This window comes from Rhinatrema bivittatum, chromosome 8 (genome assembly GCF_901001135.1).
Source record: "Rhinatrema bivittatum chromosome 8, aRhiBiv1.1, whole genome shotgun sequence".
Lineage (NCBI taxonomy): Eukaryota > Metazoa > Chordata > Amphibia > Gymnophiona > Rhinatrematidae > Rhinatrema > Rhinatrema bivittatum.
Genome location: NC_042622.1, coordinates 1,116,941 through 1,130,456, shown reverse-complemented (window position 1 = coordinate 1,130,456; position 13,516 = coordinate 1,116,941). Strand labels below are relative to the sequence as shown.

General features: G+C 46.3%; 2 protein-coding genes across 4 annotated transcripts in view; both read right to left on the bottom strand.

Annotated features, from left to right (window-relative positions):
• Window positions 1-13,516, bottom strand: part of ASXL1 (ASXL transcriptional regulator 1) — a 392,468-nt gene that overhangs the window by 150,971 nt on the left and 227,981 nt on the right. The gene's annotated exons all lie outside the window — the stretch shown is intronic.
• LOC115096529 (serine/arginine repetitive matrix protein 1-like) lies at window positions 4,169-7,565 on the bottom strand. Its single transcript, XM_029611260.1, has one exon. It carries the CDS (start codon window positions 7,481-7,483, stop codon window positions 5,669-5,671), a length of 1,815 nt encoding a protein of 604 aa, XP_029467120.1. The 5' UTR covers window positions 7,484-7,565; the 3' UTR covers window positions 4,169-5,668.

The window sequence follows — 13,516 nt, the reverse complement described above, 5'->3', positions numbered from 1 at the left end:
ATGGTTAAAAAAAAACCCAAACCTAACTAAATAAAATTTAACTTAACTAGCTAAAACTCACAAAATATTTATGATGAAATGACTATTGAAACATCCCTCCCCATCATCTTCCCCTGTCATCATCACCTTGTTCCCTCCTCAGCCCAACTCCACACATCCCCTCCATCACCATCCCCAAGCACACTTTGCTCCAAGCACTTTCTGTCCCCATTCCCATCCTAGCAATTTTCCCTTTCCCGTCTCCTACTTGTGATACTGAGGGCTGATTCATGCACCACAGTGGAGTCTTCTTTGCAACCTGCCCTTCTTCCATCTATATGACTTTGCAAAGAGCGCTCATTAACCTTTAGTGTGCACTATAGTAGTTTAGCACACACTCCCAGAAGTCCTTATGATCTTGCTTTCAGTCTAAGTCCCAACATTTTGCTGCCTGCAGTTTTTCCCCAATCTGAGCATTTCTCCTTCAATTAAGAGATTATGAAAATAATGAAAAATAAAACCAGTATGATGTGTTTCCACCAAAAACAAATCATTCTTTTAAGGATCTGCTGAAATGAACAGAGAAAATAAACTGAGCAGGATGAGCCTTTTAGGAGTTAAGATAAAGGAAAATAGTGGTAATATAATTTTGATTCTATTACAAACCACAACCGTCAGGTTAGGACCCTTGGACACATAAGAATTGTCATGCTGGGTCAGACATCATCAAGCCTACCATCCTGTCTCCAACAGTGGCCAATCCAGTTTGCATGTACTTGGAAGATCCCATAAAGTAGATCTAATTCTTATTTCTCCCTCACAGGGATAGCAATAGCTTTCTTTAGTCTACGTGGCTAAATAATGTGTTATGGACTTTTCCTCCAAAAACTCGTCCAAACCTCTTTTAAATCCCACTATGCTAGTCGCCTTGATTACATCCTCTGGCAACATATTTCACAGACATAGTGTGCCGAGTGAAAAAGTATTTTCTACAATTTGTTTTAATTTGCTGGTTATTAACTTTCATGGAGCGCCCCCCAGTTTTATTATTTGAAAAAGTAAATAACTGTCCATTATTTATAAAACACAGCTCTCCTCTGTGCTCAAATGCAAGGGGTTATTTATAAAGTGCAAGTTCCTTTACAGGTGGCACTGAACCTAGACCAGCAATCTATTACTCACTGTGGACATTAGTCTGGGTGTGATCATAACAGGTTGTTTCACTGGTATTCCAGTTCAGAAATAAAGCCATCTCCTGCACCAGCAGAGCATGACCTTCCAAGCTCCACAGTGCAGCCCTTATTTAAGTTGCCAGAACACTGGCCTTTCCCAGCAATCCTTTTTTTGAACCCCTGAGGACCAAATCCTCAAGGGCAGGGCTGTGTTCCTGGCTAACTTTAAAAAAGCAAACTACAATAGAATGAGGAAATTAGTTCTAAAAAGACTAAAAAGAGCAATTGTCAAGATTGTTTGCCAAGACTGTTAAGATTGTTTCAAAATCCCATCTTGGAAGCTCAGATAAAGCAAGTTTGCTTACCGTAAACGGTGTTTCCGTAGATAGCAGGATGAATTAGCCATGCTGTCATGGGATCTGTCCATCAGGTCCAGGAGGCGGAGCTTGATAAAGCAGAGGTTAGACTTTTTTGTCTCTCTGCGGCTGCGCGTGGGTTCCCACGCAGGAAGTACAGATTCTCCTCAGTCTGTGATTAAGCTGTAGTAGTCGAAGACTTAGTGACTGCCAAGGAGGAGGGTGGGTCAGCATGGCTAATTCATCCTGCTATCTACGGAAACACCGTTTATGGTAAGCAAACTTGCTTTTCCCGTCGATAGCAGGGCTGAATTAGCCATGCTGTCATGGGAGTCCAAAGCACCAGATCACGGTTGTAATTAGCGGTAGCGGTGCGTGATCCCATTGTAGTAGCAGTCATTGTGGATTAGATGACAAAGAATGCAATACTGCCTGCCCTATCTTCGCATCCTTAGAGGCTTGCTGGTCGAGGCAGTAGTGAGAGGTGAAAGTGTGGAGAGAAGTCCACGTGGCTGCTTTGCAAATGTCAGTAGGGTGCACATTGCTGAGATGTGCCCACGAGGTGGACCAAGCCCTTACTTGATGAGCAGTGGGTGTAGAAGATAGAGGTTTGTTAGTAGTCTTATAACAATACTGAATGCATTGAACAATCCAACTAGATATGGTTCGTTTGGAAACTGGCAGACCCGGTGCCTTAGGGTCAAAGGAAAGAAACAACTGCGAAGGCCTGGATACAGCCTGTGTTCTAGAGAGATAACATTGAAGTATTCGCTTACAGTCCAGTGTATGAAGAAGCTTTTCTCTATCAGTTGTATGAGGTGATGGAAAAAAGGTTGGCAGTTCGATACTTTGATTGAGATGGAAAGGTGAGATTACCTTTGGTAAGAAAGATGGATGTGTTCTGAGAACTACTTTCTGAGGATGTATTTGTAAGTATGGAAAATAATGTACCAGTGCCTGTAGCTCACTGACTCTCCGTGCCGACGTTACGGCAACTAGGAAAACCAGTTTCCACGTGAGGTACTTGGGGTGAGCAGACTCTAAAGGTTCAAATGGAGGAAGCATTAGTCGCTCTAAAACTGTGTTAATGTCCCATGGTACTGGAGGTTTTGATACGGGTGGTCGTATACGAGACAGTCCTTTGATGAAACGCGAAAGGAGTGGATGGGTTGAGATAGTAGCATTATTACACAAACTATGGTAAGCTGCGATGGCACTGAGATGCACACGAATAGAGGATGCGGCTAACCCAGTGTCGAACAGGGTGCATAGGTAATCCAGTAATTTCTCTGGAGGACAATCTTTTGGCTGTATGCCATTGCTGGTACACCAGAAAGAATAGCGCTGCCACTTATATTTGTAGTTGCGTCTGGTGGACAACTTTCTGGATTCCAAAAGAATCAGCTGCGCTCGTTGAGATATGTTTTGTTCAGCTAATAAGCTCCGTTCAATAGCCATGCTGTCAAATGAAGAGAGGCATGCATGGGATGCAATAAGGTTCCCTGATCTTGAGCTAGGAGATCGGGACGCTGTGGGAGTCGTATAGGAGGCTCCTGCGACAGTCTGAGTAGAAAGCTGTACCATGGTTGGCGAGGCCAAGCTGGAGCTATTAGGATCAGATAGGCTTTGTCCTCTATGCATTTCTGAATGATTTTGGAGATGAGAGGAATTGGAGGGAAGGCGTAAAGGAGATCCTGAGACCAAGATATCAGGAAAGCGTCCTGAGCTTCTCTGCGTAGGCTGGATCGTATGGAGCAGAAGCGAGGAACCTGCGCATTGAACTCCGTCGCGAAGAGATCGATTGTGGGGGTTCCCCACTGTTCGAATACATGTTGGGCGACGTCTGCATGAAGTGTCCATTCGTGAGGATGGAAAATCCGACTCAGCCTGTCCGCTCTCGTGTTCGCTATGCCCGGAAGGTATGTCGCCTGGAGATGGATGCAATGCTGATGTGCATGTTGGTAAATCAATAGGGTTTCCTTGCAGAGGGGCCAAGACCCCGATCCTCCCTGTTTGTTGATATAGAACATGGCTACCTGATTGTCCGTATAGACCATCACCCTGTGGCCTCTGAGGTAAAGTTGAAACGCCATAAGCGCTTTCCTGATCGCTCTGAGTTCTAATAGATTGATTTGTAGTCCCTGTTCAGAGGGGCTCCAGAGACCCTGTGTCTCGTAAACCTCCAGATGAGCCCCCCAACCCTTTCGGGAGGCGTCTGTGGTTAGGACTAGATCGTGATTTGGAACACGAAATAACGCTCCTTTCGAAAGAACGGTGGAATTCATCCACCATGAAACGTCGTTTTGCATCTCCGCAGTAAGTGTGATCGTGTGAGTCAATGGTTGAGTATGTTGCTTCCATTGACGTTTCAAACCCCACTGCAACCGTCTCATATGGAGCCTGGTGTTGGGAACTGTGAAGTTGGCAGCCGCCATATGTCCCAAGACTACTAAGAGTTGTCTCGCAGTTGCTGTATGACTGTTGCAAAGATGGAGAAGAAGAGGTTGCAAGAGGAGCTGTCTCTCTAATGGGAGATAAGCTCTGCAGTGCGTGGTGTCGAGATACGCCCCGATGAATGTCAATTGTTGGGTCGGTTGAAGATGTGACTTCGGAAAATTTATGACCAGTCCTAATTCTTGTAGACAGCAAATAATTATTTGAAGATGGTTGAGTAACGTGTCCCTTGTTTGGGCTACGACTAACCAGTCGTCGAGGTACGGAAAAATTGTCATTCCTTGCTTTCTGAGGTTAGCCACCACTACCACCATGCACTTGGTGAAAACCCTGGGGGCCGCTGATAGGCCGAAGGGTAGAACTTTGTATTGGTATTGAATATTCTGGTAACTGAAACACAGGTATTTCCACGAGGCGGGGTGAATAGGTATATGAGTGTAGGCATCCTTGAGGTCGATAGAGCACATCCAATCGTTGGGTTGCAGTAATGGAAGAATTGTCTTTAAGGATACCATTTTGAGTTTTTCTTTTACCAGGAATTTGTTGAGCTCTCGAAGGTCTAAGATGGGACGATGACCTCCCGATTTCTTTGGCACAAGGAAATAAGGGGAGTAAAATCCTTTGTTCGTTTGCGAACGTGAGAGATTCTTGATGGCCCGAGCTTGAAGCAGAGTGGAGATTTCCAACTGCAGTTGGTCTTGTGACTTCTGGAACTGCGTTGGGGGAAAATAAGGTAGGCTTGGTTTGTGTAGAAACTGTAGCTGATAACCATTGCGAACTATCTGCAATACCCACTGATCGGAGGTAATCCGTTGCCAGCTTGGTAGGCATGCCTGAATTCTTCCTGGTGGAGCAGGGAAGGAGAGTGGTGGCTGTGAAATCAAAAAGACTGTGTTGGTTTGGTTGTCGTCGCGGAAAGTTGTTGCTGAGGACGTTGATTACGGGGTTTTCCCCGACGTGGTGGTTGTGATTGTTGAGATTGCTGTTGCGATCTTTGATATGTAGGGTAAGTGGAAGGTCTGTACGATTGATAAGAACGGTAAGGTCTGCGTCCGAAGCTGGAACGGCGACTAGTCGCATATGTGCGTCTTGGATACTGAGCCGTTATAGAGGACTGTAGGGATTGGACTGCTATAGCCTCATCCTTAAGTTTGCCCACAGTCTCTTGGAGCTTGGCTCCAAAAAGATTATCTCCAATACATGGAAGGTTGGTTAACTTATGATGCACATCTTCCCTAATGGAGTTGGAACGGAGCCATGCTGTGCGACGAGCCGCGATGGAGATGGCGGACGCTCTAGACGAAGTTTCTAGTCCTTCATAAATAGACCTGAGGAGGTGTCTAGTACATTCCTCCATGTCGTGAAGAGTTTGTGGTGCAGTTGACGCTGAAGTCGTCAGTAGTCCTTTAGTTGCTTGGATGCATTCGTACAGATACTGGACCATATAGAATTGATGGTTCATGATTCTAGTGGTCAGCATTGAATTCTGAAAAATTTTTCGGCCCACCTCATCCAAATAACGATTATCCCTATTAGGTGGGTAAGAGGAATGAGATCTCATCTTTTTAAAGCGTTGCATTGCAGACTCGACCACAATGGATTCATGTGGGAGTTGCGGGAGCGAATAAGGTGGCTCCTTTTTTATTCGAAATTTGAGATCAGATTTCCGGGAAACAGCAGTAATAGTTTGGGGTGTTTCCCACGACTTCAATAGCACTTGATGTAGTAAGTCATGAGGTGGTATAGCAAGAGGTTCTCCCGTGTATCAAAAATTTTAAGGAGACCTAGGGTTTCCGCCCGGGGGTCTGCTTCCTTCTGTAAAGACAAGTGTAAGATTTTCCCAATTTTTTCCAGAAATCGAGGATAGGTGAGATCTTCTGGTGGTGAGTAGGGCTCTTGAGGCTGTTCCAGAGGGTCAGAAGGGAATCCTGTTGAAGAGGAACGTGAGAGAGATGGAGACGGAGATCGAGAATCTCTGAAAGTATGTGGGCTGGCCGCCGGCGAAAGCTGATGAACTGAAGAAGGAGACAGAGGTTGATCTCGAGGTTTTGTGACTAGTGGTGGAGATTTTGGCTTAGAACTTTCTAAATCGTCCGGAACAGTCATAGTGAAGGCTGATTCTAGGGTTTCGTAGAATCCTGTCAAGGATTGAGAAAGTTGGAGAAACGCCTCCTTGGCATGAGCCGGCATCTTTGGTTTCTGGCCAGGAGGAGGCCTAGGTTGTGGCCGAGGAGAGCGAGGCGCCGGTGTGAGAGATCTGCTTGGAGATGGCGAATGAGGAGAAGCCGAGAGAGAATTAGGTGATTTCGTTACACATTTGGATTGAGATGACGAAGGTGGTGATGAGTGAGTTCGAGAAAAAGTTTCTGATCTCTGCGAAGTAGTAGGAGAATGGTAGTGATGACTACGTTCATGCGGACGACGACTCCGACTGTCTCGGCTATGATGTCGTTTCCGTTTTTTGGAAGAAGACTTGGAAGTAGGATGGGAACTTGACGAAGTAGCCGACTGAGAAGAGTGACGTTTTCGTTTACGATGTACAAGTAGGGATTGGACCCCCTGTGCAGCGTCGTCACGGGTGGATTTTCCCGATAGAGAATACCATTCTCGCCTGCGGTGAGAGTGCTCTGTAACCTTTATTTTACGGGGTATGTCCTTCGTAGAGAAATCCTTCTCATACGTAATAGAAGTGGATTCCGTTGGTGGAGTGTGTTGCAGATCTCTGTCTTCGGGTGTCAGCGTTGATTCCTGCGCTGAAGCACTTTGCTGTGGCGCCGATTTGCGCAATGGGCGCGGCGCCGACTGCGCAGTTGAATGTGGAGGCGACTGGCGCTGCGCCGATGGTCGCGGCACCGACTGCGCTGATGATTGCGGCGCCAACTGCGCCGATGGTTGCGGCGCCGACTGCGCCAATGGATGCGCTGTTGACCGTGCCGAAACGGTATGCGGCGCCGTGAGAGTCAGGTCCACTAATGGCGCCGTATGAGTGGCCGAAGTCTGGGACGCCGACCGCGCCGACGAGTGCCCTGGCGCCTTTTGGGGCTTCTGTGCATCCCGCGCCGTTGAGGACGGCGCCGTTCGGTCATGCGCCGTAGGACGGCGCGCATGTCCATGCGCCGACTTACTGGTAGGGCGAGAGGAACGCTCTGCGCCATGTTTGGAGGCCGCACGGAGTCGCTTTGAAGAGGGAGGTTTTGGCGCTCGGAGAGGCGACCGGCCTCGTTGAAAGTCAGAGCCCTGACTTTTGCTCGAAACATCACCACAGGAAGTCGGTCTCTTTTTCTGATGCGGGCCTGTCTTCGCCGGTCCCGGGGAAGATTGAACTTCAGAAGGGTCCGAAGTGGTAAGTAGTTCTTGAAGTCGGTAGGCCCGCTGCCGTTGCGCTCGGGGAGACATTTTAGCGCAAAATTCGCATTCTTTTACTTTATGTTGGACGCCGAGGCAGCAATAACAGCGGTCATGACCGTCTGTCCTAGACATTACTCTGCCGCATCGGCATCGTTTAAAACCTGATTTTGACATTATGTTTGAGGAGAAGGCAAGCTCCGCGTGCGGTCCCGCGCGCGGAAAGAACAGACTGAGGAGAATCTGTACTTCCTGCGCAGGAACCCACGCGCAGCCGCAGAGAGACAAAAAAGTCTAACCTCTGCTTTATCAAGCTCCGCCTCCTGGACCTGATGGACAGATCCCATGACAGCATGGCTAATTCAGCCCTGCTATCGACGGGAAAAATATATTCCATACATTAGAGAACTGAAAGAAAAACAAATAACTGCCAGCATGGTTTAATGGTGAGGAAAAAGTAAATTAAAGCCAAACCAGCATTGTTCAAAAAATGGAAAGCAGACACAAATGATGAAAATAGGCAACAACAACAAAAAAAAACCCTTTTTCAAGAACATCTGAAGGGAAAAAAAAAAAGACACTGAGGGAGTCAGCTAGGCCACTAGATATCAGGAGTGCCTCAAGGAGGTCAGAAAATAGCAGAAAAACTGATTTCTCTCTTTGCCTCAGTCTTTACTGAGGAGCAGTGTTGGGAACACAGCTACACCTGAAACATTCTTTATGGAGATGATTCTCAGCAAGTAAAGTAAATCTCTGTAAGAGCAAGTTTGCTTACCGTAAACGGTGTTTTCCGTAGATAGCAGATGAATTAGCCATGCTGTATGGGTACATCCTCCTTGCCACTAGGTGGCGGAGCTCTCAAAGTCTATTAAAGACTTTTAGCTAGGTACTCCCTCCCTCCTGTATCCTGACAGGATTACCTCAGGCTCCTCAGTATCAAAGCAAAGTAGGTGTGCTAGAACTGTCCGGGGAGGTGGGCAGGTCAGCATGGCTAATTCATCTGATGTGGTTATGTCATACATAATTTTAATCAACATTGTTCTTGTAGTAGCCTGAGGCAGCTCCTGCGGGAGCGAAACTCTGCCAGAGTCGGGCAAGTACCAATAAAGAATCCCTGCTTATACCAATCACCACCATTTGTCCTGCTTTCCAGCATTATTGATCGGCTTCCGATTTGTTTCTTGGGCTGTATTTGTTTGGAATTTTTGCATTTCTATAGGATAGTCCGTTGGAAAGGGATCAACCACTGTCTGTTTGTGTAAAAAACTGGTAGGATGTGAATAGGGTGTAGCAATGGCAGTGTCGCTGCTTCACAGTTTTGGACTTCACCACTTCCTCCGGAAGTGGTGAAGTCCAAAACTGTGAAGCACTTCAAAGGGGCGTGGGATAAACACTGTGGATCCATCAGGTCTAGAGGACCTGTATAAAGAGCAGGCAGCAAAACACTGCACGGAGCGGCAGAAGCCACAGAGGCATTCATGGAGCGGGATGCCAGTGGCCAGTAGTTACTGTTCCACCTTCACGGAGCGGAAGGATGGAGGGCTGCCATCTCCCAATTAAAAAAAGAAAAAAAACAAACAAAAAAACAAACAAACCAAAAAACAGGGATGGGTTCATGGGCTATAGGTATTACCAATTATTAGGCTTATTCAATTACCAGTTATTAGGCTTTTCAATATTTGATGATAGTTAATGTGACTTTCAAGGCATACTTCACTTTCAATGCATATCCAGCATAGCTCCCTGCTTCAACGGCAGGGGAGAAGAAAAACTAATACTTCACGCATATCCAGCATTGCTCTCTGCTTCAACGGCAGAGAGCTATGCTGCCGCTTACCCAACTAATCAAACTTAATATTTCACTTGGAAGCAGCTCCATCACTGCTCTCTACATTAATAGTGGGGGTGAAAGGGAAATAGAACCTAAGGTTACTAAGAGCCAAGAGAAACAGATAAGTATGAGAAAAAAGAAGTGTGAAGCTTGCTGGGCAGACTGGATGGACCGACTGGTTTTCTTCTGCCGTCATTTCTATGTTTCTATGAAAGGTATTTGATGGAGAGAGGTAATCTGTGTTGTCATCTCTGCACATGATGCACCCTTAGGGTCGTAGATAGCGAGTGCGACTGTTTGTTATCACTGAAAAAAGGATATAATTGGATATCTTTTTGGCTAAAGTTGTTCTTGGCACTGGATGCCCTTGTGCGTTTGAATTAACGAAGAAACAATTGTCATAGTTGATTGGGTGACAGGGTGCGCTTTCTGTAGTATGGCAGCGCACGTTGATCATCAAAGGTATGTCACCTTGCCTTATTGCTAATTGCAATAGGTTTGGATGGAACTTGGGCAAGGTGATGGTTTGGTTAATGCAGAAACTGGACATTACCAATAGTAGAAAATTCGGGCAGTGAACCAATGCTTGTAATTCACTTGGTCTTCTGGTAGAAGTTAAATCGACGAGGCAAGCACCTTCTATGAGAGGTAGCGAAGGTGACAAGTGTGTAGAGGTATAAGGAAGAAAGCATTAGCTGTTCGAGATCCATGGTATTGTGTCACTACACCAGTGCTTTTGTAAGGTGGATGTAGGTGCAACAGACCCTACATAAATATGTATAACAAGGAATAACAGGAAAGAGGTTCTTCCTCTAGATTGAGGTGATAAGTTGTAAAGGTGTTTATAGGAACTCGTAGGGAGGAGTCGCAATGCCCTTGCTGCCTGTAGATGGAGGCAGGACAGAAGTCGGCCAGTTGGCCAGTTAAGGGGCTATACCTGTTGATGAACACTCGGAAGCCCAGCGGAACAACCTTCTTGTACTTGAAGGCGATGGAGAGTTGTCCTGAGGATAGGAGAAAAGTGTAGATAAGCATGCTCTTTAATCTCCATGCCATACGGTGTAGGGAGGTGTGGAGAGAATGATCCATTGTACTAGGGAAGAAGCTATGAGCTGTGTCCAGGAGAAATGAGTTGCGGATCAAAATCCGTCGTAGGTAAGTGTACCATGGACGTGATGGCTATTGTTGGCACGATAAGGAACAGATGCGCTTCGTTTTTTTTTTTCACATATCCGCAGTAAGGTCGATTTGCTCGGTCTGCTATGCATCGCTGGAGTTCGAGAGATGAATGGTATCGGAGGGAATGCATAAATATGCGTTGTGACCAATCCATGAGAGAGGCTTCTGAAGGTCAAGTGAGCTCAGAGAAATTGAATAAAGCTCTCAGTCTGTTGTACAGTGGTGCAAGATATCCACTGTAGTGAGACATGTTAGTGGGAGTTTGTTTTGAGTTACCTATGCAATCCGTTTCCCATGTGGGAATGAAGCGATGTTGAGGGTGTCCGGTCTGGATTCAGTAATACCGGGCAGGTAACTGATTGAAGTGAGATGGATACTCTATGAGCATGATCCCGCCTCTGAAACTGTCTCTTCATAGGGGTTCCAGGAGCCGGATATTCCTTTTTTTTTTTTTTTTTTTTACCGTAGGCCAAGGAATGTGTGTGTGTGTGTGTGGCCAATGAATGTAGAAAAATGGAGTTCATTTGTGTCCTAGTCCGCACTGCAATCGGCAGTATGCGGAACCATAGAGGTGGATGCCGTATGTGTGCTAAAAGAGTTATGGGCTGGCGGGTTGTCAGCGTATTACTGTGAAGTACAGTTGAAAAATCTGTTGAGAGAGCGAATGCTCTTAAGTGAGGTACAAAAACCCCGTATTGAAGACTGAGATGCAGGCTCTTATGAATTTAGTTTGAATAGACTGCAATGTTCATTGCTGTTTCCTCTTTTTTTTTTTTGTAGTGGATTAGGAGTCCTAGATTGTCTAGGAAAGAATCGCCTGCAAAGTCTGCCGCTTGGTAGCATTGAAATGGATGGCACCAAGAAATTATCGTCTGGATAGGGAAAACATTACTCCCTCTGACGACGAATGGTGCAACACCATCAGGTCCCAGCTTTAGGTGAAAAACATTGTGGGAAAAAATAAGGCCCTATGGAAAAATCTTGCATGGCCGACTGGACACCCGCCAGGAAAAAATAAGGTAGCGTTAGGTACTGGAGTGCATCGATATGTAAACATATCTCTGCTTCAAAGCAATTTGATCCCCGAGATGAAGGACTGAAAAATGGTTCTGAGAGAAGCAGTCCATATCATTAGTTAAAATTTTTTTTTTTTTTTTAAACACAGTGATTCAATGTAATGTGAGTTCATATTGGCAAATAAGTGGGTTACTTTGTTCCCCAGAGGCAATGAGGGTAGTTATATGATTTGTAAAGACCCAACCGGGGCTTTGGAGGCTAAGGAACCGTAGGTTGCTGTGGCTGGCGAGTCGTCATAGTACGCTGATGTGGCGCGTGTAGATGAAGAGCTTGCTGTCTCGTTGGTCGATAAGACGTTGCTCACAAGTGGAGTAAGGTCATAGATTATTTAGCTTTCTTTTTTTTTTTTTTTTGTAATCCTTGGTAGAGGGCCTCAGCTGAATATTAACTTCGTGTTGTGACCGCATCGCTGAAGTAATCTCTGAATAATTCGACTGGATGACATGGTAATATGCCCAGTTGTCAATAAGTATCATCCTTTATGGCATTAGAATGTAACCATGGTAAGATGGTTGGCTGCCAAGGTATTTGCTGAAGTCTTAACGAGACTTTCAAGCTCCAGAAAAAAAAACCAAACAGAGTTCAGGAAGTGCTTCCACCTGTGGACCAGGTTAAGGCAATGAGGCAAGCTTGTTAGAAAATGTGGTTCTTAGAGCCTGTCGAGTAGCAAGATATGCAATGCACAATTTTCTGGTTAGCATGGGGGTTGTGAGTCTTTTCGAAGAAAGACTTTACCATTTCTGTATGTATTTATTTATTTTTATTTCTTGGAAGTCATCCACTGATTTATCCTCAGTTGGTGATTCATTGGAACGGATTCCGTATCACGAAACATTTGTATTGTCTACTTAACCACCCTGAGCGGGGTGTAAGGTGAACGTAAGTATGGAAAAGGAATTTGTCAGTCGAACCTGTAGTCTACGTTAGAGAAAGTTGGAGGATCCAAAAAGGGAGTTTTTCAGGGATCTTTCGTAATGCTGTGCACTGGGAGTCGTGGTAGGTTATTGGTGCAGTAGGAACCTCCCAATCTGTTAGATGCCCAGCAGCAACTTACGTGGAAGTGGAATGCCACTGCTTATAATAGGCATAGCCCGACTTATATTGCTCGCATAGGTTAGACGTGGTGAAGGACGAACTTGGGTCCAGTTTGCCCGTCTACGTTGGTATTTATTTATTTATTTGTGTGCCTATTAGTAGGCTACATACTGGTTTGAGGAGCCATCCTTTGTTTTTTTTTTTGTTTTTTTTTTAAATGCCTTGGTGTTAGCAGGCGCTGGGAGCATAATGCGTGTGTACGCTCTGCACCAGCATTTTAATTTTGGCGCGACTTGTGTTTGCCCACATAGTCTGGCATATATGATGATCCATGTGCTCACATTCTGGTTGTGTGTTGCGTCTATAGAATAATTATTATTTTATACCCACACACTTTGGTGTTAGGATACGCTTGACAAACACAATAGTGTTGGTGCACCCGGCACCCGCACCGATGTCATGGCACATCTGGTGCCCACGCCAATGCTCCGGCACGCTCGTTGGGTCCTGCAGTCATCCTTTCACTGGTGCTGTGCCTCTTTTTTAGTGAGGCCACGGTTCAGCAGCTTTGATGCTTCAGCGCGCTCGGCGCCCGTGTCGACATGCCTGCGCTTGCGCTGTGCCCATGTTTGCATCGGTGCGCCCGCGTCTATGCACCTGGATTAGGAGTCCTAGATTGCATGAGTGGCCGCATCGATGCGCCGGTGGCTGTGGTGATGCATCAGCGCCAGCACTGATAGTTTGGCGCTCCAGCGCCAGTGTCGACGCTTCGGCGCTCCATCGATGTCACAGTGACCTCGTCAATACGTCGGCGCACTGGCGGCCACTCTGACACTTTGGCATGCCCGCTGTGATGCCTTGGCGCGCCAGTGCCCGTGTCGGCTCATCTGCCTCTGCGTTTCATAGTCGGCGCTCTGGCTGTAAGCTTAATTCATGGAAGTTTGGCGCGCCAGAGTTGGTGGTTTTTGTAGTCGGGAGGCTGGCATGGATATGCTCTATTCTCCATTAGCAGCCGACAAGTATCTTAGTGCGCTCCTCCCCGGCCTCTACTCTGTGCCAGCCTGTAGAATCGGGGGGTTAACCGAGGC